Here is a 25897-nt window from a genome sequence, read left to right on the forward strand (position 1 = left end):
CTTTGAGTAGTGAGGGAAAAGATCTGAGGATGTAGAGTTGGTGATTTTTTTGTTTGGTTGGCTGACCCTCTGCTCAGGAAAGTCTGGGAGAGGGAAGATCATGAATTTGGTTTTGGAAGGATGCTTTTGAGTTGCCTGTGGGGGACATCCATGTGGAAATGGCCAATGCAGACCTGTAGATACTGCTCTGAAGCCCTGGAAAGAAATGAGATCCAAGATGGCATATGACTGGGAGTCTGAATATGACTGAAAAACATAAAAGTGAATGAAATAACCCCGACTCATGAAGGGTTGGATGGGACCTGGGAGTGCTTGCACATGCACCTAGACCAATGTCTTCAAGAGCAACAAAATACATGGAAACTGTAAGGGACTAAAAATAATTGCTTGAATGCACAGATGGGGCTAATATTAACAATAAGATACAAAAAGGCCACAAATCAACTGCCATTTCTGAGGTGCCAAGAGCAAAAGCAGGGAACTGTGCATGAGCCCTGCACACAGAACCACCCGGAGGGTGGGCAGACCACCTAAGCTACCCCTGTGCCAGACCCACCAATCCTCCCTCACCGCCATTTAAGGAAACAGCCCCCCCCCGCAGGGATGGGCAAGTGCACCTGTTTCTTGTACTCACTCCCTCCAGCTGTAGCAGGAGTCCCAATAAAGCCCAATAAAGCCTTACCTGAATTCTTCGTCCGGCCTCCTACCAATTTCTGTTGATCATGAGACAGCCTGGGGCCTGAAACCTGGGATCTGGGACCCTTTGCTGTAGTGCTTGCACCTGGACAAAGGTCTCCGTCCGCAACAAAATACAAAGAAACTATAAGGGACTAAAAATAACTTTCCGCATGCGCAGTTGGGGAAAATTAAGAACAACATACACAAAGACCAAAAACCCAACTGCCCCTTCTGAGGAGTCAGGAGCAAAAGCAGGGTAATGGGCATGCAGCCCGCACACAGCACCAAGGGGGTGGGCAGACCACCCAAGTCATCCCTGCATCCTGACCCCTAGACCCTCACCCTATATGAGGAATCAGCTCACGCACCCCACCCCCCAAGGGAGCGAGCAAGGACACCTGTTACTTGATTTCGCTCCTTCCTGCTGAAACAATAAAGCCTTGCCTGAATTTCTTATCTGGCCTCTCATCAAATTCTATTGATGAAGGAGTCCAAGAACCCTGGCCTGTAACAAACATAGAGTCCAAAGACCCTAGTGGTAAAAAAGGCACCATGGGTCAAGTCAGTTTTTAAGTTGCAAATGTCAAGGATGATGTGGACTTAAGAAGACAGAAGAACCATGTGAGGGTGATGTCAGGGAAGCTAACTGAAATCTCAGGATGGAAGTAAGGTTCAGTCAATTCTGTTAAACACTACAAAAAACAAGTGAGCAGACCACACAACTGTTACCAATGAAAGAAAGCGGCTTCATACACAGCCACATTGGATGAACTTAAAACTGGGCTCAGCCAGGATTCTTCGCAGCCACGGCGGTCGACTTCTGTTTTTCCTGAGGCCAATTTGAGTCCTCCTTCACCGCCCTACCCTTTCCTCCCTTCTTGCATGTACTGTAGTTCTCCTCCACATCAGTGTGTGGGGACTTGCCTCCCACGCCTCTCCCTTCCCGCAGCTTGCCGTTTCCATGGAGACCTTCACTTAATTAACCCCGCGGAGAGAGAGGGCGTTGCTGGCGGGAGCGAAATCCACCAGAACAGCGGCAGGAAGAGCTGGAGCGGAGCGGAGGCTTGCTGAGCGGGGCCTGGAGGAGAAGCGCGGAGCAGCCGCGAGGTGGGGGCGATGGCGAGCTCCTTTCCCCCGCAACCCCCGACCCCGTCACCACGGCGCAACACGCGGCGCACGAAACTTGCAAAGTGCTGGCTGCGCGGCTGGGGTCAAGGTCTGGCAGTGTCAGGGCGGGCTGCGCGGGGCACCCGGCACCCAACAGGCTATCTCCACTGAGCACCAGTCGGCTTCCAGGTCCCTGGTCTTTTTCCTTTCCCCACCAGTCTAACCATTCTTAAAACCGCCGCCCTTTTCTTTAAACTCTGTTCTTTTCTCCATTGGTCAAAAGTTTGGGACTATTTCTAAAACCGCGCGGCCGGGGCCAGTTGCTCTCTTTTTACACTTTGGGAGCAAACCCTGACTGAGCTATATTTGAACGGGGATTTGGACTTCAACAAGCAGCGGCGTCTTATTATGCAGCACCCAAACCTTCGAAATTCTACCTGACAGCTTAGATTTGGGGGAAAAAATTAATACCCCAACCCCGCGGTTGGAACGCTTATAACAGGTTGCTGAGAATAAAGAACAGGGTTAAAGCTTTGCAGTTTTGTGGAGGAGTCTGTGGATTGAATGATTAGGTGTTTCTTTTTAACTGGGTTGCATTTTATCCGAGGTGAACACCTGCTTAAGGAGACCCACAGAAGATTTTGTAGGAAGAAACCTGCTTTAGATTGGGCTTTAGAGAGCTTTAAAATTGATCCTGGGGACCTGTTTACTATTAAAATGATATTTTTCAGGTTCAGAAATATGTATTTTAAAAAAAATACAGAGGTGTTTTATTTTTTCCTTTATACCTTAAGTTGAACGTGACAGTTCCTAAGTCCCCAGGGACTCAAGGTTCCTGGGAAAAGTTATACAAGCTTTTTGGATCAATGCATTTTAAAAATAAATTCAGTTGGAACGAATGTTGAATGTTTTTTCCATTTACGTTTCAATTGCATCCACTGTATTTGAAATATTTTTCATAATGATGGTATAATTTAAAAATGTGAGGAATTACTGCCAACAAAGTAGCAGTGTGTAGGTGTTTTAGATTTTCATCCATTAAGCTTAAGTAGTTTCACACAATGCAATGTAATTTTGTGTAATTGCCTGATAATTCATTTTATTGCTAACATCTCCTTTATATTTAATTATAGCAGCTTCTAGAAGCAAATTGTTTTGCTATTTGTTATTAGTTGAAAAGTACTGATGTTTCCAGTTTTATTGGGTGGACAATGTTATGAAGCACCTACTTATTAATGCCTTAACATTCGGTTCGATGGGCAGTCTAAATTGAAAAGACCTGACATTAAAGTGATATATATACACACACACAACCTAAAGAATTTCCAATAGTTTAATTTTGAAACTAAAAATATACATGTTTAATTGAGCTGAATATACTTTATTTTCCAGATGGAGAAATCAATTATTCTACTGCTCTGGATACAATATGTTTTTAAGGTAAGACGTTTTTGAATGTACTCTTTTTGGAATTAATGGGCAAGATGCTATTGCATTGAGTCTATCCATTTTGGAATAGAAAGCGTATGTTGAAGACAAGTAACACTAAATATGAGATTTAGTACCTAAGAAAAGTTTTCTTTGGTAGGTGCTGCACAAATATATGCATATTGGTGGCAGCTGTTTTCACTGCTTGTAAATTGTTTTGGGGGATGATCCGTGCAGAGGGAGAGAGATCAGAATTTGGTAGAAGTCAAGGTATAGTGAGGCATTTTCAAGTTGTTTTTGGTAGGAATTTTGATGAATGTATCATTCTCTTGGGAGTTGAATTATTTTTTGTCATCTAGGGAACGTAAAGGGTCTCTGATAATGTGGTCTGGCTATTTTGCCTCAGTTGCTAACATTTTCTTTACCTACAAACGAACCAAGGTTTTAAAATAATTCAGAGTCAAACATTTTGCACTCAAACTTATTTTCATTCTAAGTGCTTTGCCAAGAATCCATTATCGTATGGTAGTTCTATTTGTAGTTTTTTAAGGAACCTCCATACTGTTCTCCATAGTGGCTGTATCAATTTACATTCCCACCAACAGTGCGAGAGCGTTCCCTTTTCTCCACACCCTCTCCAGCATTTATTGTTTCTAGATTTTTTGATGATGGCCATTCTGACGGGTGTGAGATGATATCTCATTGTAGTTTTGATTTGCATTTCTCTAATGATTAAAGATGTTGAGCATTCTTTCATGTGTTTATTGGCAATCTGTGTATCTTCTTTGGAGAAATGTCTATTTAGGTCTTCTGCCCATTTTTGAATTGGGTTGTTTGTTTTTTTTGTTATTGAGCTGCTTGTAAATTTTGGAGATTAATCCTTTGTTAGTTGCTTCATTTGCAAATATTTTCTCCCATTCTGAGGGTTGTCTTCTGGTCTTGTTTATGGTTTCCTTTGCTGTGCAAAAGCTTTGAAGTTTCATTAGGTCCCATTTTTTTTTTTTTTAATTTCCATTTCTCTAGGAGGTGGGTCAGAAAGGATCTTGCTGTGATTTATGTCATAGTGTTCTGCCTATGTTTTCCTCTAAGAGTGTGATAGTGTTTGGCCTTACATTTAGGTCTTTAATACATTTTGAGCATATTTTTGTGTATGGTGTTAGGGAGTGTTCTAATTTCATACTTTTACATGTACCTGTCCAGTTTTCCCAGCACCACTTATTGAAGAGGTGGTCTTTTCTCCACTGTATATTCTTGCCTCCTTTATCAAAGATAAGGTGACCATATGTGCGTGGGTTTATCTTTGGGCTTTCTATCCTGCATATACCCTGAGAAAACCATAATTCAAAAACAGTCATGTACCAAAATGTTCATTGCAGCTCTATTTACAATAGCCAGGACATGGAAGCAACCTAAGTGTCCATCAACAGATGAATGGATAAAGAAGATGTGGCACATATATACAATGGAATATTACTCAGCCATAAAAAGAAACGAAATTGAGTTATTTGTAGTGAGGTGGATGGACCTTGAGTCTGCCATACAGAGGAAGTAAGTCAGAAAGAGAAAAACAAATACTGTATGCTAACATATATATGGAATCTAAGGAAAAGAAAAAAAGTCATGAAGAACCTAGGGGTAAGACGGGAATAAAGACACAGACCTACTAGAGAATGGACTTGAGGATATGGGGCGGGGAAGGGTAAGCTGTGACAAAGTGAGAGAGTGGCATGGACATATATACACTACCAAACGTAAAATAGGTAGTGGAAAGCAGCCGCATAGCACAGGGAGATCAGCTTGGTGCTTTGTGACCACCTAGAGAGGTGGGATAGGGAGGGTGGGAGGGAGGGAGACGCAAGAGGGAAGAGATGTGGGAACATATGTATATGTATAACTGGTTCATTTTGTTATAAAGCAGAAACTAACACACCATTGTAAAGCAATTATACTCCAATAAAGATGTTAAAAAGTAAATAAATAGAGCTGCAAAAAAAAAAAAAAAAAAGAATCCATTATCATCAGGGTACACAGTTTGACATGCTAAGCGGGTGTGCTGTGACTTTGTTTCTTCCTTCTCCCTGACCCCAGGATCCTGGTGATTCCTCGTTTGAGAGATATGCATCTAAAATTTGCCTGCTCTTAGTTTACTTGCCTTTCTTTTTTTAAAAATTTATATTGGAGTATAGTTGATTTACAGTGTTGTGTTAGTTTCTGCTGTACAGCAAAGTAAATTGGTTGTACACATACATGTATCCACTCTTCTTTAGATTCTTTTCCCATATAGGTCATTACACAGCATTGAGTAGAGTTCCCTGTGCTATACAGTAGGTCCTTATTAGTTATCTATTTTATATGTGGGAGTGTGTACAAGTCAGTTCCAATCTCCCAATTTATTCCTTCCCCACCTTTCCTCCCTAGTAACCATAAATTTGTTTTCTACATCTGTGACTCTATTTCTGTTTTGTAAATAAGTTCATTTGTATCATTTTTTTGAATTCCACATATAAGCGATATCATATGATACTTGATACTTCACTTAGTATGATAATATTTAGGTCCATCCATGTTGCTGCAAATGGCATTATTTCATTCTTTTTTATGTTTACTTGCTTTTCTTAAGTTATTTCCTGAACTATGCTTATAAATACAGTATCCAATGGATGTTATTTAATTTATGTGTAGAAATTGATGTTACTGAAATATTTTTCAATCATAATTTGGTATATTTTAGGTTTCATTTTTTGTAAATTTGCTTATAAAAAATAACAAAGAAGGCATTTTTATTTACTGTTACTTTTCTTTCCCATTTCAGATCTCAAAAAGTTTCCATTTTATACCAAAGAATAAACAAACAACAACAATTTTTGTTGAATGGGATGAATTTCCTAAGGGAGGAAATCCTGAATTTTATTTTTTAAAATACCAACTTGTTAATAATTTTGCTCAAAAAGTAAGGCATGTTTTATTTTTTGGCTCTGATAAAAGTGAGCATAGTGTAAATTTGTTGTAACTGAATGCCACATCATAAACAGGAATTTAATAGTCATTGCAATATCTTACTTTAATTTTACTAATATATAAAATGCTAGCATTTTATGAAATATCTTCAATAACTAGTTGATCAAAATAATATTTGATTGTTTCATCATCAGAATGGTTATGTATTTTCCTTTTTAGAATTTATGTACTACACAGAGAGCAACTATTTAAAACTTAATATTTTATGTAAAAATAAATAGTTTATGTATGTTTGCATTTCATATTGGAAAAACTGCTTCTTATGAAGAGTAGAGAAGTCAAACCTCTAATTATAATGCATCTTACATAGAGTTAATAAACATTTCTTAAGCAGATGAATCTCATTATTTACAGAATGTGAAAAGGATTCCCGCAGACCCACAAAGGCTTCCAAAATCAATAATAACACTAGAAGAAAGTGAAGACTGTCACATCAGTATCCAGTCCATAAAATATGGACAAATTTTAAGTGAAAAGTCATTTCAAACCCGTAAGTAATATGTATGTGTTGTTCAGCTATCTTACCTAATTATAAAAAGGAAAATTTTTTATTACCAGATCATTTGAATTTTACAGTGATTAATAGATATGCAATGGTAATTAAAAATCACATCCCAATAGTATTTTGTTTTTTGATTATAATTTAAATTTCAAAATTTAAAGGAAATTGTAAACTAAGGTAAGAATATGATTTTCAGTTTTGACATTTAATGTGTGCTAATATGAATAGATAGGTATAGTGGAGGTATTACATGTAATCCAGATTATTCTTAAAAATCCTATAACGTGGGTTGTAATCTAATTCATTCATTCTAAGCAGAGTGCGAGAAACTCCCATATAGTCTAGAAAAGGTTTTATAGTTAGATAATATTTTCCCATCATGGTGAATCTTTTGTAATTCAATATCCTTTGTGTTTCATTCAGTTTTATTTGAAACCATACTAATTATTCTCCCTGATCTTTTAGGTGGAATATCAACTAGAAATATTAAAACAATAGCAACAAGTACGAGTGTTTCTTTTAACTGGAGTGTTCTATCTTCCAATGACACTTTAGTGTCAATATCACTTAATAATTCTTCACAAATTATGCAAAATAATGTCATGTTTTATGAGTGGGATGATTTGAAACCTGCCACCTTATATGTTTTTACATTTGAATTTAAACAATTGCATTTGGATTTTATAAATATATTTCAGAGACTGGATGTTCAAATTGAAACAGGTATGTAGATATTTCTTATTAACTTATATATTATATATTTTGTAGATAACTTGGCAACTTTTAAAATACGATTCAGCCAAGTATTAACCACTGTAAACTGCTTGTAAATGAATTAATATAGTCCTCTTTTTCTAACTATATTATTCTGATATTTGAATGATTTACTGAACAAGCTTGATTTAGCAGGCTAAAGGTAAGAACCAACTTTTTCTTCCACCTCTTCTTTTAAACTGAACCAAGTGGGTTCTCTTTTCTTTAACTCTGTCAATGGTTCATATAGATACCATGGCTTTTTAGGTGACTTCAGTATATCAATGAACATTCTCATTTTCAGATATTAAAAGATCATTAAAATCTAGTATAAAAATAAAGATCTTTCATCAGCATACCCAGAATGCAATGGACCCTCATATATAATAAGAGGTGAAAAGTGTAGCTCAGCAGACTTAGAGAGCTAACTCCTTTGGTCTCAAGTTATTTTTTAGAAACATAGCATCAAATTGTATGCTGTGGAATTTAGAGATATTCTAGTACAGAGTCGTTGGTTTATGGTATGTCAATGGACTGTATCTCCAAAAAGAAAGTTGTTTTAAGAAACTGAGTAAAATAAATCTCTCTTTACTGAAGGAAAAAAAATATATATATATAAATCCTTCATCCTATTTAAAGTTTCTCCATTACTCATCCCTGATCAGACCTGACCCAAATTTGGAATACTGCAAGGGGGAGGTGAATGTGTTCAATATTCTGGTGTTTTCCTATTTTCCTGTTCCTTCCCTCGTATGGTAGGAAAAGATATGAGAAGAAGACAGAGTCATAGATGGCTAGTGGGGGCAGTGCACTTTCTGTGATGGGCTAAGAATCCCATTTTAATACCTTCTATAGGAATAATCAATGAACTGCAATATTTTTTATAATATTTTGGTAATAAAAAGACAATAAGGTATTTAAGCATTCCCTCTCCCCATTCTTTTTTTTCCCCCATGAAAAAAAAGACAGCAGTTCAAAAGATCCTTCTTACATCTTCCTAATATGTTGGGTTGGGCACTGATGAAGCATAAGCATGAGCTGAAGTACAGTTTCTACTCTGAACAGGCTGATATTTTCCTGTCTTTCTGTGATGTGTAATCTTGGAGAAAAAGGCTAAGTGGCTGGCCATTCAGTTTTTTCTGGAAGGTGAACCCATTTGAAGTCAAGTGACAGAGAGCAGAATTCTAAACAAGCATGTTGTCTAGTTCTCTAAATTAAAAAGAAGCCTGAAATATACTTTAAAAGTTCTCTACCAGTACAAGAGTAAGGGAAAGGAAAGGTAACAAAGTAATTTAGAAAGAAAAACATCTGTTGTTTTGTGTTAAGTTATAATTGGATGATAATTCTGCATAATTAATTCCTACAGCTACTTAAAACTGTTTTAGTTGGTGGTAATTCATTTACTACTTGAATAATGACAGCTTTAGCACTTTTATTGGTTTGGGAGAAACATAGGGAAAGTGCACAGTTAATACTATGAGGTTTTCACAGTTAACTTATGTAGATGTTAAGAAATGTAATTGTGAAATGCTACATTGCTGAATCCATCTTTAACAAAGCATTTTTCTTTTGGTAGGTTCATGTTTGCAAGGATGGGTAGCATTAAAAAATAACTGTTATAGAATTAGCAAAGAGAATAAGCCATGGAATATAGCTCAGCAACATTGTAAGTTATCTTTAATTTCTGCACACCTTGTGGATATAAAAAATGAAGAGGAAAAAAAATTTATGTTTTCACATCTCAGGTCAAAGAATCAAATAATAATATGGACTGGTCTTAACGATTTGAAGGTCAGTAGATGTAAAGAAATATGTATATTGTGATAAAACTGTTTTATCTATATTCATTGATTCCTTCTTACTTTCATTCACTCAATAAGTATTTATTGAGTACTTTTAAAAAAAAGGTTTTTTTTGATGTGGACCATTTTTTAAAGTCTTTATTGAATTTGTCACAACATTGCTTCTGTTATATGTTTTGGTTTTTTGGCCACGAGGCATGTGGAGTCTTAGCTCCCCGACCAGGGATCAAACCCACACCCCCTGGACCACCAGGGAAGTCCCATTTTTGAGTACTTCTTATAAGCCAGACACTATTTCTCTTTTTATTTTTCCAATCTCTCTCTTTTTTAGAGTAGTCATCGGTTCACAGAAGAATTGAGGGGAAGGTACAGAGGTTTCCCATATACCGCCTGCCCCCAGGCATGCACAGCCCCCCATTAGTGACCTCCCCCACCAGAGTAGTAACTTGTTAGAACCCCGGGACCTACACTGGTACGTCATTATAGCCCAAAGTCTAAGGTTTACATGATGCTGCACTCTTGGTGGTGTTCATTCTGTGGGTTTGGACAAATATAAAATAATATGTATCCATCATTTTGGTATGGTACAGAATATTTTCACTGCCCTAAGAGTCCTCTGTACCGTGTCTGTTCATTCCTTCCCCACCTCCTTCAATCTCTTTTGTAGGCATTTATTTCTTTACCTAATTTCTCTTTCATTTTGGTCTTTCCCAGACCCCTCTTAAATTCATTTGATTGATCTTATCTATTTCTTCACTTAGTTTACCACCTAAACCAGTTAGTCTCAAATGTTTATCTAGTCCACTTTCCTCTTATGACTACCAGACACCTATCTAATTTTCCTCTACTTATCCCTTTTGGAATTTTCCACAGACACTTCAACATTGCTAAAACTGACTTGTTACCTCCTTCCCATCAAACCTGCTCCACTTCCTCTATTTCTCACCTCTGTGAACAATACCATAATATGAACCCCAAAACATGGCGGTCTTCATTTTATTTCTTTCACTGTAGACATCCAGGTTTATGAAGTTCAGTTTCACTAAGAGAGATACAGAAAGATCTGAAGATTTTAGTCAATACCAGTGAAATAAGGAATGTGTGACATTTTTCTCCAAAAATTCCTAATACCATGGAAGAGCTAATGAAATCTCATTTTGGTTCACGTTTTGTAGGAAAACTTGAGACCTAACACAATTATCTGTCTAGTCTGTGTTTTCTTCTTGATGATCCGTTTACTTTTATTTCCTGCCATTCAAAAATAAATTCTATTCTCCATGAGATATGCTGATCTCTAGTGACCCAAGGCAAATTCACTCAGTTTGAAACCAATTTTTCTTTGGAACTTTGCATAAGCTTGGGAGAAACTATTGGCAATCTTTGATTGCATTTTCATCATCCTCTTAATGAACTTCCTTTATCTTTTAATAAGAAGTGAATGAAATTCTAATAAAGATTCCTCAAACCACAGTTCATCTCAGAAGTCCCCCTCCCAGAGTGCCAGTGTCTTTCCAAGTAGGCCAGTTAGTGTATATATAGTTGTTTCCTGCTATTAGTTATGGTGGTTATAAACTGTTTAAATTAGAATGTTCTCTTCCAATAGTTACGGTTCCTGGTTTCTGTTATAAAGTTAGGTCACATGGTCATGATAGCTAAAGTGAGGCTCTCAAGGCATCCTCGTGGTTGCTATGAATTTTTCTAAGGTGTCTAAGATACGGACTCTGCTTCAATATACTTAAAAATAATTTGGGAAGCAAGTGAACCATCAAAGTAACTATTAAAAAAGAAAACTTCCTTTGTAGTAATAACTGAGTCCTATAGTGTCTCCTAAGTGCTAAGTGCAATTCTATGTGATTTACTTGTATGACGTAAGAGGAAATTGGGGCACATGTGGACAGGCATCAGAGTCTGATCTTAACCACTGTACTCTACGACCTCTGCATGAAGCTGGTCTCTTGAGGTTGACATCAGAGTTAGCTGCTAGGTCTTAATCCTTGTGGTAGATTAAGAAAGTACTCACCCCTTTAAGTAAACCCATGCTGAGTAAGTGTGAATTTGTTTTTGGATGTCAAGGATAAAGACTGTCTTATTCATCATTGCATTCCCAGCTTCCAGTTGGGACCTTGCCATTCAGTAGGAGCTTAACGAATGAAAGATTAATAGTTTCTTTATTCTACCTTGGGAGGGTTACATGGGTAAACTCACTGAGTTCGCACAACAACCTAATGAGATAGGCAGTATCATTATTCTCATTTTATAGATAAGGAAAATGAACTCAGAAAGATCCTGGGTCACATAGGTAATAAATGGCCATGCCAGGCCTTGAACCTGTATCTGTTTGACCAACCCTCATGCCCTGATCACTTGACCATACTGCCTCTGAGCCTCTGTCTGGTTTCAAAATGGCAGTAAGATATATGCAATAAAGCAGACTCTTTAGGAAACGATACTCCTCCGTTCTATTTGGTGGAATTGGAATGCACTGTTTTAAAATCTCTTCAGGAGGGAGCAGGTCTCTTTAGTCCTCACCCAAGCAACTAGCTTGGCACCACGCTTGATGTTGGGGATAGTGTCATAATCACAATACGGACATAGTCTCTGTTTTACCAAGCTCATTATAAGAATTATATTTGTTTGTGAGGTGCTGTTATGTGCCTGGCATTTTACATACATATTTTCTAAACCTGTTGAGAGAGGTCTTCTCTAAACCCTGCAGAGTAGTCATGATTAGTTCCATTGCATAGGTGAAAACATTTCATTTCTAAGAGGCTAGCAGTTATCTGGGAGTAGGTAGTAAGTGACAGAAATACTGATTAGAATCCACATATATCTTTGTTGAAGCTTCTATTTTTCCCACTCAAGGAGAGTAGCCACGTGACTATCTAAAGATAGATTCATTACCTGTGAGAGTTGAGGTTGATGATATTCACCAGTGGCATCCTTAGCAGAAAGGTAACAACAGCCTCTTCTGATGCTTAAGACTTATTTGTTGACTTGAAACAAAATCACTAACATCTAAGGAATAATGGGTCTGTGCCTGGCATTGTGTTGAGCCCTTTGCATGCTGCACTGCCTGTGATCCTCACAACAACTTAGATGTAGTATACCCATTTTACAGCTGAGAAAATAGAGGTTTAATGTGAAATTTAGCAATTCTCCTGAAGACATGGCTAATGAGTGAATGAAAATGAACTCTGTCTCCAGCTCAGAATCTTTATCATGAAGGAAATCCACACAAAAATGTGAAACTGGTTGATGATTTAACAGTCTTAGAAAATTTTATAATATAGATGTGTCTAATAAAAATCTTATACACATATTTGAAGACATGATACTTTTCCTTTAAATTGGCTTAATTTGTACATCTTATTACAGAAAGAAGGTCATCTCACATGGACAGATGGATCATCTTTTGGTCTTAAGAAAAATGAAATTTTTCCTTTTCCACTACTACCCAAGAATGAAACAGATTGCTACATTTTACAGCAAAATGCAACTGGATCAAACTATTTCTTTACAAGATTTTTCTGTTATGTTCCCTTGCCATATGTTTGTGAATATGAATGTAATTATTTTATTAGTATTCTTATATCATGCATCTTACTCTTCTACTACTTTAAAGACAGAATTATAATTTCTAATAAAAATAATTTTCCTTTATATTTTTCAGCACCTTCTCCACAGGAAAACCTTTTATTTTATGTAAAGGATGTTGGAACAACTGAGGTTGTATTTAGTTGGAATGATTTGAGTGGTTGGAATAATTTGAATAAGTGGCTGAAACTGGGGTATAAAATTATCATTAAATATTATTTAGATTATACAGAAGAACAGCATTTTGAAAGCGTGCCCCCAAATACTACAGAAAAAGCAATTACCCAACTGTCTCCTGGCCGTGTTTACAGATTTTTATTCTCTGCAATAAGTGAATGGGAGGCAAAGACTACTTTAAGTCCAGTATTCATTGTTGAAACATGTAAGTTACAAGACATCTGAAAGTATAATTTTTCAAATATTTAATATCATCATTAGCACATAATTCCTGAGGGTCTGCTGTTTTCTCATAACATTCTGGGAAATCTCTCCCTTTAGCCATTGTAGGTTACAATGAATCTGTTTACGTGTTTGGCTTTCCTATTAAATTAAACACCCAGGAGGACAGGAACTGTATCTTATTTGTTTTATATACCAGCTAGACTGGTGTCCAGTTCATAGTAGATAATCAGTAAATTTGGGGGAAGCTGAATTTTCGATATGTGCCAATAGCAGGAGATAAACAGACATGCATCCCAGACTTAAAGGGACTTACAATGGAGAGAATTAGTAAGGAATAAAATTAAATGCAAATAAAACTGTATAGAAAATTAAATATTAATTAATTAATTAATATTAATAAATTAATAAATATTAATAAATTAAATGCAAATAAAACTGTATAGAAAAATTACCTAAATTCCCATCCAGTGGTACATTTGATAAATGCTTTCTAGAATTCAGAAGGTGGGTGACGGGGAAGACTCGTGGAAAGGAGAGGCTTAGATTCACACTTGAAGGAAGAAAAGCACGTTTTAAGCAAAAGTGTGGAGGTAGGAATTTGTAGGAAAAGAACAGTGTGGATTGACTGGAGATCCTCAGGGTGAAATCAGTTTGACTGGTAGGTGGTGTCAGGTTTGGGCATGCCAGGGGTCTCTGTCTTAGATGGTTGGGCTTGACCTTAGAAACAAAGGAAATCCATGAAGACTATAGTTTCTAAGACTTGTTTTACCTTTTACAAACACTTTTAATGCATTCGTTCCCCTTTTGCCTTTTACAAACAGTTTTAATGCATTATTTCACAGTCTTTATCTCAACCTTTGGAGTAGCTATATAGAAATGAAAAAACTGAGCTTCAGAAAGGTTAAGTAAACTGACTAGACTAACATGCTTTGTTAAGCCACACAGGAGTCCAGGAACCCAGATGGTCTCGTTTTAACTCTCCAGTTATTGCTTCTAAAGAAAGAATCAAAAAGAATGTGCCTGCATATCTGTGAGTTGGGAGGGTAGGGAACAGATACAGGTTTGAGACTGATACGTGCAAGGTGCTGTTTTAAGAAAATTAATCTGGAGGGATTAACTAGGAAAATCACTGGCACTGGATGAAACAATTTGGAGTTGGGAAACATTTCTGTAAGAGGATGAATGCCTGAGTTCTGGTGATGTTGGGAATGAAGAATAAATAATATGAAGTCCCTGCCCTCTGGTCTGACAAGACAGAAGTAAAAGACATATATAATGTATGATCACTGAATGCCAGAAATACCATTGTGATGGTGCTTGTAATAAAATTGATTGAACAGTAGTGTGTGTCAAACACAAGTGGTTTACCCTCCTTATCTCATTTAATCTTCATAATTACTCCTATAATTCCCATTTTATAGTAAAAACAAAACAAAAAACTCCGAGGCTCAAGATCACTAGTATAATGTATTTTTCTGGTTTCTTTTCATCCATCTACTAGGTCCGTTATCAGCCCAAAATGTCACAGTTACTCATGTGACCCCAACAGAAATATTTTTACACTGGGATGGTCCAGATCCTGTATCTTTTCACCATTATTTTGTGGCTATTTTGGATGTTGTAAACAATAAATCAGAAGAGGTGTTTGTTGAAAAATCCAACACATCAACAACAATTGGAAATCTAAGATCTTTCCATCATTATCTGATCTATCTATTCAGTGTAGCAGAAAGAGGAACTTTAAGCTGCTTTGAGAAACCTGTTTCAGCCATTACAGGTAAGTGTGGGCACGTTTTGCCTTTTGATCAAAGATACAAACTGCATATTTAAAAATACTATTTTGCCAGAATTTAATAGTGTCGATCCTTTCATGGGTACAAATAGTCGGGTTGAACATTTGTTTGGATGTTGAAACACAATGCTAAGCATGGATTTTAAAGACTAAATTCATTTAGATTTATATGAACCCCGTAAACATCTGTGTTGTTCCTCCCAGAGTTCCTAGAAGACATGTTTCGTATCATAGCCTTTGCTGGAAAATAAACTATCCTAAGAGATGAAGATTAGTTCACCCAGTTCTCTTTAACAGCACTAGATCCAGCAAGTAGATCTGCACATTTAATCAGTTTTACCTGGTCCTTTTCTTTCCTCATGCAGTGTTGAGAGTTGACCTCTAGGGGGAAGTGTCATCCCAGGACTTTTGGCAAATGCATTTCTAATCTCCACTCACCACACGGCAGTTTTTGAATCATTGTCTAGAATATAATCATTAAAGTACTCTATCTTTTAATTAAGCATTCTATTTACCCCATTAAGTATGTGTCAATCTTTTTTGAAAAGCGAAAACACTACTTATGAAAGTACATAACTAAGCACATTTTGGCATATCCCTGTGTGTGTATAACACGTGTATTGTCTGTGCATGTGTATTTTACATGTCTATATGCAAAGTTCTTTGAAATTGCACGAGCTAAAATTTAAATGCACTAGAACTGAGGGAGGAGGAAAGGAAAACGTGCACGTGCACAGACGTAGATTAATTAACCTTCTCATATTTGCTGGGAATACTTGGGCTTCTTTGAATAACAATAATAAATTGTAAAGTAAGTAATAAAATATATTATTTCATGATTACTGAATGCAAATGCTTAAGATACATTCGTTCACTGTTGCAAATCCTAATCAAAAGTATTTTTCCAATTGGATACGAGAGCAGATATTTTCTCTTCCCTGAGCCCAAAGCATCTGTCAATTGGTAAATGCTTGATTGACTCCCTTACACTTTAGGGAGATGCTTTCATTTTTAACTGACAGGCAGACTAGGAGGATTTCTCACAGACTCATTAATTTTGAAGTCACATTAAAATCTTCCATGGTAGATGTAGAGCAATTGACATCTTCCTGTACTAATGGTGGGAATGTACAATGGTACAGTTATTTTGTGAAGCAGTTTGGCAGTTTCTCAAAAATTTAAACATAGTGTTATTATGTGACTCAGATATTCCTCTCCTAGTTATATATCCAAGAGAATTGGAAACAGTTGTTCACAAAGGAAACTTTATATGGATGTTCATAGCCTATAAGCAAAACATGGAAACAACCCTATTGTCTATCAGTTGATGAATAGATAAACACAACATGGTGTATCTCTACAGTGGAGCATTATTCAGCAGTTAAAAAGAGTGAAGTACTGATACATGCTACAACATAGATGAACCTTGAAACGATATTAAGGAAATTAGTTACGTAAGACCACATGTAGTATGATTCAATTTATATGAAATCTATAGGCACATCCATAGCGACAGTAATTAGATCGGTGGTTGCCAAGAATGGGAGAAGAGAAAGAAGGGAGTGGTGGGTGACAGCTCATGGGTATAGGGTTTATTTTGGGGGTGATGAAAATGTTCTGGAATTCGATAATAGTGATGCTTTCAAAACCTTGTCAGTATATTAAAAATGACTTAATTATATTCTTTGAAATGGTGTTTTGGGTACCTGAATTAAGTCACAATAAAGCTTTAAAAAAAAAGCTTCCATGGTATGTCCCTATTTGTTTAATAGGGACAGGAGAAAGGTACATGTGAGTCTGCACGTTTAATTATGTCATTTGCTATGTATGTTGACTCTAAGCTGACACAGCTGTGCATGTCTAGGATTTAGTAATCCAGTGCTCTTTTACTTTCCTGAGGTTGAAGCAATATGCATTTTTTTCATTTGTTATTCACTCAGTAGATTATGTTTCAGTGTCAGGAATTGCAATGGGTACTAGAAATGCAAAGGTGAATAAGACTAGTATCTACCTTCAGAGAGCTTACATATTAATGGAGTGAGACAAATTTTTAAAAAAGGATGATGCTGTATTATAATTGCTATTATATGGCTTATGCTCTTGGTACTGTGGGAGCATAGAGAGGGGTCAGTTAACCCAGACTTGGGGTACAGGGATGGCCATGAAAATCTTCCTGGGGGAGTGATGCACTGAGTCACGAAGGAAGAGTAAGAGTGAACCAGGTGGCAATGGGGAGGCAGAGGGATGTTGTGAGTAGGGCAAACAGCATGTGCACAGATGGTGAAGACCAAAGAAGAGGCATCTATCTAACCATAACTGGGAAAGTCAGAGAAGGCTTTTTTTTTTTTTTTTTTTTTTTTTTTTTTGCGGTACGCGGGACTCACTGTTGTGGCCTCTCCCCTTGTGGAGCACAGGCTCCGGACGCGCAGGCTCAGCGGCCATGGCTCACGGGCCCAGCCGCTCCACGGCACGTGGGATCCTCTCGGACTGGGACACGAACCCGTGTCCCCTGCCTCGGCAGGCGGACTCTCAACCACTGCGCCACCAGAGAAGGCTTTTTGATGAGACTGACAACTGAACCAGTAGGAAATGGGGAGTAGATTGGCATGGCTAGAGGACAGGGGAAATGTAGTGAGAATTTAGAAAATGTAAGCTAGGCACACAACATGAAGGGCCTTGATATAGAGAATATATTTTTATTCAATAAAATCTAACTCTTCTGGGTTAATGGAGCCTTTGAGAATGTGGAAAAAATAATGGACTTTTCTCCCATAAAAATGCACAGGCATGGATAGAAAATTCTTTGAGTAATTATAGGACTATAACAGACTCATAAGTTTTGTAGGTATGTAAGAAAAAAATATCTGAAGCTGTTTCACCATGGAATCTTATGAACAGTTTTCTAATTGGACTATTCTGGCATTTTCTGATAATTTTACGTACATAATCAATTTCAACACCTAAAGTCAGGCTGGCTCCAATTTTGTGAATTGAAGGTATGGAATGAATAGACTATGGGTCTGACCCAGAATATTTTCCTAAGAAATTAAAATGTGGTGTTTAATTGTGTTTCTAAGGAGGTGAACTTCAAAACAGATTAAAAATCACTTTATAGTTTCTGAAAACAAAGTAATTTTGAATATCATAGAGAATTCTTTAAAGATTATTTAAAGTAAACTGTTGAACAGTTTAAAATTGCATAATTATCCTTATAGACATGAACTAATGATTGATCATTGTACCTGAGAACTATCAAAAATTTAGGGGAGGCGTGTAACACAAGACAATGAGACTAAAAGGAAGACATTACAATTTCCAGAGAATTGTATAGTATTGAAAATCCCCAAGCCTGATATTCAAATAAATTGTGTAAGGAGATAAGCCAAAGTATTTTCTTTGGTTATTACAAAACAGTATCAAGAAAATTCTCCAATACTTGTATAGTAATCACAAAGACATATTTTTCTCTAAAATTTAGTCCTTTTCAAGACATGGTGACCTGAGGATTTGTTACATTTTAAACATGAATTAATATTGAACTGAGATATTTTTACTCAGCATGAATAACGCTGACAATAAACTAAAATGTATGTATCCATTTATCTATTTCTCGAAGGTATTAATCCACCTCAGGAAGTTTATGCTAAACTTGAAGATGTGGGAGAAGACAGTATAATTCTTCAGTGGGGATCCCCACCAGACGGCCACGAGGTCTACATTCAAATCACATCCATATCAGATAGAAGAGAAGTCAGGAAGCTTTTTGTAAAGGATGCTAATAGAGTCAAGGTTGATCACTTAATCCCTGGAATGACATATGACATTGGAATGGCAACAGTAATGAATGGGAACTTGAGCGAGCTGGTCACTATTCAACAAACTCTAAGTGAGAATCAAGTACTTTTCATTCTTAACAGATACTTGCTGATTTGGGGGTATTGTAAAATAGTTTCTGAAAGAGCCCTCTGGTAGCAGGTTTTATCTTTTTACAATAAATAGATTGTTAGTGTGCTTCAGGATCTGGAGCAGTTCGCATCTCTTGTATCCTGAAAATGTCCTGTGCTTGTATAAAGGCAGCATTGTTTATGATTAAGAACCTGATCCTAAAGCCACACTACCTAGGTTTGAATCTGGGTTCAGCTATTTGAGTAACCCTGGGCAATGTATTCAACCTGTTTATGACTCAGTTTCCACATTTGTAAAGCGGGAGAAAATAATAGTGTGTGTTTCATAGGTTGTCCTGACAATAACTGACCTAATAAATGTAAGGACTTAGAACAGTGCCTGACATACAGCTGGACGTCTTTATAATTTTTATTGCATCCACAAAGGCATGCTGCAGCACATTGGACGGAAATATTGACAGTGTATAAAAGGTTTAGGACTAACAAAAATTTTCCATTTTTTTCTCAAATAAAATTAATATACTCAATAAGTAATTATTGAAAAATTAATAAGGAGGAAAAAAGAAAAGGAAAAAATGAAAAGTAAATACATGAAATAATGTTTATAGATATTTATAAATTATGGTCAGTGTTAAGAAGGAAAAGAGAAAAGTGATGTCAGAGAGTGTCCACTGAAATAAAAACATAAAGCATAAGAACAGTGAGTTTCAGTTTCATTTGGGGATCTTACTGAGGACTGTAGCCTGGGAGACAGCCTTTCAGAGAGCTTTGAGGAACTGCTCCAAAGAGGTAGGGGGAGAGGCCAGTATAGCATATGTGATTTTTGGCTAAGAGGTACATGCAATTAAGCATACGTCTTGGTAGAAGGTTACTGCTAGTCATGAGGAACAGATATCTCAGTTAATGATTTTAGTGCTTTTCTGAGCATGGGACGATGTAAGAATATGGGTTCATAAAAATTTTTCCTGAAATATATCTAACTGCTTAAGGGCCTGTTTTCCCAAAGCACAGAGTGCTTCCTCCCATTCTTTATCCTGAATTCCTTTCAGGGTGTATCGTAGGTCAGCGACTGCAGTGGCTGATGACTTAATCCTGGTGTAACAGTATGGCAAGTGACATTCCTTGTTTTACAAGAGTAATTGAAGTGGGATGGAGGGTTCTACTGGAGATGGGCTGTAACAGAAGGAGTTTCATTTGAATGGAGGCTTAAACCGTGAGAAGGCGCCGGAGCAGAACAAGGTGGAGGAAGGGTACTTTAGGCATGAACAGCTGGCATGAAGGCTGTAAAACAGGAGAAAGCTTGGTGTGTCTGAGAAGAAAAAGGCCAGGATAAGTGTTGTCTAAGGAAGAGGGAGAAGGGTAGTAGGAAATGGTATTGGGGAGGTAGTCAGTGGTCAGAGCACATAGAGCTTGTAGGCCATGCTTTTGAGTTTGTTCTGAGAGCAATGGGAAGCCATTGAGGGGTTTATGCAGGAGAGTGACAAGGCGGCCTATGTTACAAAAATGTCTCTCCTGATATGTGCAAAGAATGATTTCTATAGGAGTGGGAGTGGAAGTAGGGAAACTGGGTAAGAGGGTGTTGTAGAATATAGGCAAAAGATTATGGTGGACACGATGGGGAAGTGCAGATGGAAAATAGAAGACATATTTTATATTATGGAAGTAAGAAGTCTGCGCTTTCACACTGGAGTGCTTGTGATAAGTAAGGGAGAAACTGGGGTTTTTAGTTGACTAATTTGGGTGGATAGTGGTGACTGTGAGGAAGGAAAGCTCATTGGAGCTCACAGGCCTTTTGGCTAACAAAAAGGGCAGCCTGATGGAAAAAGTGAATTGGTTCAAAAAATTGTGTCTTAGCAGGGTCTGCACTCAACCAGCATCAGATCCTCCTGTTTTAACTTCCAAAGACTAAATCTAAATTTAGTTCCATAACTTTCAAGCTTAAATTTTTGTGAAAACCTACCTAAAGATAAATATAATAGGAAACCGTTGTGAAAAAGGAGACAACTAAGAAAGAGATATTGCTAAAAAAAAAAAAAAAAATTCATGTCTATTAAACGACCCAATGCAAATTTATAGTCAGAACAGAAGTACTAAAATTAAAATGCATAAGTGGAAAATGAACTGTAGTCTTAGAGCCACCAATCATTACCAGTTATTACCAGTATGAGGTTAGATTTTCCCCATATTGTCTCAGGGCCTAGGTTTTTGCTTCACAAGATTTAAATCACTGAGTGTGTGTGTGTGTGTGTGTGTGTGTGTATATATATATATATATACTTGTGTATATATATATATATATACTTGTATATATATATATATACTTGTATATATATATATATACTGGGTCTTCGTTGTATATATATTCGTTGTGTGTATATATATATATACTTGTACATATATATATGTATATATGTATATATACTGGGTCTTTGTTGCTGCATGTGGGCTTTCTCTAGTTGTGGCAAGCGGGGGCTAGTCTTTGTTGTGGTGCCCGGGCTTCTTACTGCGGTGGTTTCTTTTGTTGTGGAGCATGGGCTCTAGGCGCGTGGGCTTCAGTAGTTTCAGCACACAGGCTCAGTAGCTGTGGCGCACGGGCTTCAGTAGTTACAGTGCGTGGGCTCAGTAGTTGTGGCTCGCAGGCTCTGGAGCACAGGCTCAGTAGTTGAGGCGCACAGGCTTAGCTGCTCTGGCATGTGGGATCTTCCCAGACCAGGGATTGAACCCATGTCCCCTGCATTGGCAGGCAGATTCTTAACCACTGTGCCACAAGGGGAGTCCCCACTGAGTATATTTTTAAATTGGTTTTCATCTCTAAAGTCTTATTCTTCTTTGACTGTAGGGAGCTTAGCATATTTCAGCCCATCTACCATCTAAAACCAAATTTTGCCATCCTTTCTATACAGTGAGCTCTTTTGAAATCTTATTAGGCTGTCTATCTTCAGGTGTATGCATAGTTCTCGACTCTGGTTAATTCAAGTACTTATTTATAAAGTCACTATCCAAATGGATGCTGAAACATGGATTAATATTTATAAATCCTAGGAAGAATAATAGAATTTTAGGGTTTGAAGTTAGAACAGAGATTTTCTCATAAGATACGTAATTCCTCTGATCATTTTGTAATGCATCCCTGTAATTTTCCTCTAGTTTGGAGCCATGTCTGTTCTCCAGAGTATCACAAAGCAAATCTACTCCCTGATTCACGTAAAAGTCCATCATAGGTTTGGAAACACCCATTAGGTGCTTGTGGTGTCTATATTTTCTTTCCTTCTGGTGAATTTTCTCTAGTTCCTTCAAGTATTCCATTATTTCTTATAATCCTATTTGTATTTTCCTTTCCCCTTTGAACCTTCTCTCTTTGTCTCTTTCTCAGTTATCCTGAAAGCAACCAAACAAAACTTGATCACCAGTTATTACTGTGTGCCTGAACTATAAAGTGTGCACTTTGAGAGAAATCGGTGCTTATGACAACAGACCTTGGAACCAGATTACCTGGGTTACAGTTCCAGCTCCACGATGATCAGTTTATGTCTTTTGGAAAGTCATTCAACCTTTTTGGTCCTCAGTTTTCTTCTCCCTAAAATGGGAATTATAATAATCTTATCTACTTTATGAAGTTAATATAATGTAAGGGCTCAGATACCAAGCAAGCACTCTGAGAGTCTTTGAGGTTGTTATAATTTTTATTTCTTAGTAAAGCTGTTTTAGCTATTTATGTGGTCTTTCTTTGTCTAAGGAGTTAGCTACATCCAAGTTTTATTGAGGGAAGGAAATCTGTAGGAGAGCTGGTGTTTGAGTTTTCTTTTTTTCCTCTCGTTTTTAGAAGAATAAATTTTAAGATAGACTGGGCATCTCTGAGGCCTCATTCTAACTTACCTATAATAAAAACCTTTGAATTTGGCCTAGTTCAGTTTATCTCATATTGAAAAAAACTCATACAGCCCTCAGGGCTGCCACTTCTTCTGAAAAAGCTTTTGCAGGAAAATAGGTAAGGATGGAGGTCATGGTCACAGAGGTGGAGACCCACTGGAATCCACCAGAAATGGCAAAATCTTCTCCCAGTTGAGTTTTCAGAAGTTCAGGGTATAGTTTTGAAGAGAAGGAATAACTTTATCCTGTTCTACACCTGTCCAGCCTTGGTGTCCCTCTGCTTTAACGTGTCATGTGTTAATACTGTTGACTGTATCTCCTTGGACAAGTGGAGTTGATGTAAAACCTTATATTTACCCCCTGGAGGGAATGTTGCTGACTCTGTATACTTTTAGAACCTAGAGTAAACTATGCCTATTTAAAGGCTTGTCTCTCCCTAGAAAATGTTTTCAGCACCCAAGAGCATGCAAGTGAATTTTCTCCACGAGGGCACCGTTACTCATTTCCAATCTGCAGGTCTTTAATTGTTGCTCAAAGTACATTTAGAAGCTTTCATAGATCATTGCCCACAGATTCAGATGGATTGGATACTTGGGGAATGTCTTGCAAAACCATGCTTACTGTGAGAGCTTTGTAGCCGAAGAAAGCTGTAAGGAATTTAAAGAGGAAACCCACCAAAAATGTTAGTGATGACAGAAAAAGAAAAGTAATCAGAACTGGAAAAAGAAAAACAGGGTGAAAGTGCCTTGAAACCCAGTAATATACCATATAGAATGTGCTATGGTTAGTATATTGAATGTTTCCTCATAACCACCAAGAACATAAAACGAAAGTTATATATTACAGCTGAATGAATTGGGGGAGAGATTGCACAGATTTTGTGTTCTATATTTCTAATTATAGATGTGTGTTTAAATCTTTTTAGACAGTACTGGCTCTGGGTAAAGTGACAGAATCACATTGTCAGATCACATTGTCGCTGTTCTAACAGTGACTTAGAACAAGTTCCATTGCATCAAACCAGATGTCACCAAAAAAAAAAAAAAGGAAAGGCCGTGTCATTTTCTGGAAGGAAAAAAAACTTTTTCAGAATGTATATTTTAGAAGAAGATAGAAGATATCTATTTGGAAGAAGACAGACTTAAGGATATACTAGATGGTGTCCCAATAATCTAAAAATAGAATTGAAATTAAAATTGACCTGAGGAAAAATAATGTGACTAGAAGTCACCTAAAATTTCAAATCTGCTCTAAATAGCAGAATAGAGGGTTGTGGTACAATAAAGCTCTTTAATAGAGGTTAGGGAGAGTATGAAATGTAAATGAATCCTTCCACCAAACTGTTGCCAGAACCATGTTCCTAAAAATGAAATGAAACGTCTGCTCACAGTCGCTGTGCAGACAGGATAAAGTCTGATCTCGAGAGCATGGCATGCAAAACCTCTCACAGCGGCCAGCCTCAGAGGTGGCCCGTTCATGCCCGGTCCCTGTTCCTCACACACACCCTGTGCTTGAACCACCCTGAGTGCCTGCCCTGTGCCTGGAACTGCTCTGAGCACTTTATGCATAAATGCAGTCTCTCACTTAATTGTCACAGGAACCCTGCAAAATAGATGTCCTTCCCATTATAGGGATGAAAAAGCCAAGGCACAGAGTGACTAAGTAACTTACCAAAGACTAGAAGTTGGAAACTAGTTGCCAAGGACTAGTGACTAGTAACTTGCCCTGCTAGTAAAGAGTGAGAAGAACTTGGTATTCCCTGAATACACGATGATGCCCATTTTGGTTTCCAGGCCTTGCTAATGCTTTTCTCTTGGTCTGGGATTCCCTCCTGACTACCTCTTCCCACCACGCACACTCTTTCCGGTAGACTTGTACTATCCTATAAGACTCAGATAAAACATCATCATCGACTCTGGAAAGCCTTCCCCAATTATCTCTGCTAGAATTGTTGATTTCTTCCTCTATTCTCAACAGCCTTTTGTTCATGTCACTCTAACCATTTGGGACTCTATAGTTAGTGATCTATGCATGTCTTTTCTGAGATTGGAAACTCTTTGAAAGCAGGAATCTGGCCTTATTTACTTTATTTGAGCACTCCTCCTAGTATATAGGTTTTCAAAAGTATTTTCTTAATAAACAGATAAAAAGGAAAAAAATGGGAAAATCTCAGATTTTTATGTTTTTTTCAGACTGTTAATGAGAATCAAAAAATGAAAGTTAATTAGGTCCTTTCAATATATAGGTACATACAGTCTTTCAGAATGTACACCTTATTCCTCTGTCCAGTGGTGACCTAGTAAACACAAGTTTCATATATAGGCATTTAATTTTTTCACAAATTCTACAACATGCTAGACATAATATAGAGAAATATGAAAGTTTTAAGAAAATACTAATTATAAATATCTCTCTTTATCTTTCAGAGCCGAAACCAGTTCGAATTGTTATCCCTTATGAAAGTCATAGTACCTCTGTAATCTTATATGTTCAGATGCCTGATATTGGAGTGTTTGATGGCATACATATTGCAAGTGACAGAGGGCCAAATGTAACCAGGTTTTTGAAACAGGACAATAAAATAACTGTTGACAATTTAACCCCAGGCACAGAATATAATTTCTTTGTTTCTACGATCAGTGGGACTAAATTAAGTAATATGTATTATGTGCCAGCAGTAAAAACATGTAAGTATTTTAGGACTTGTCTAAGATGCTTCTTTTTTTCAAAATTTAAAAAATTTTAATTTATTTATTTTTTAACATCTTTATTGGAGTATGATTACTTTACAATGGTGTGTTAGTTTCTGCTTTATAACAAAATGAATCAGCTGTACATATATCCCCATATCTCTTCCCTCTTTCATCTCCCTCCCTACCACCGTCCCTATCCCACCCCTCTAGGTGGTCACAAAGCACTGAGCTGATCTCCCCGTGCTACGCTGCTGCTTCCCACTAGCTATCGGTTTTACATTTGGAAGTGTATATATGTCCAGGCCACTCTCTCACTTTGTCCTAGCTTACCCGTCCCCCTTCCCATGTCCTCA

General features: G+C 37.3%; 1 protein-coding gene across 1 annotated transcript in view; it reads left to right on the plus strand.

The window, feature by feature from the left end:
- Nucleotides 1–3177: 3177 nt before the first annotated feature.
- Nucleotides 3178–25897, plus strand: part of PTPRQ (protein tyrosine phosphatase receptor type Q) — a gene marked incomplete at its 5' end in the record, with an annotated part of 251914 nt that continues 229194 nt past the window's right edge. The window contains one exon of the mRNA XM_082665174.1: nucleotides 3178–3225. Within this exon, the coding sequence (XP_082521300.1) occupies nucleotides 3178–3225 (48 nt within the window). The remainder of the gene's footprint in view (nucleotides 3226–25897) is intronic.

This window comes from Grampus griseus (genome assembly GCF_964374135.1).
Source record: "Grampus griseus genome assembly, chromosome: 11".
In the NCBI taxonomy this organism is placed as follows: domain Eukaryota; kingdom Metazoa; phylum Chordata; class Mammalia; order Artiodactyla; family Delphinidae; genus Grampus; species Grampus griseus.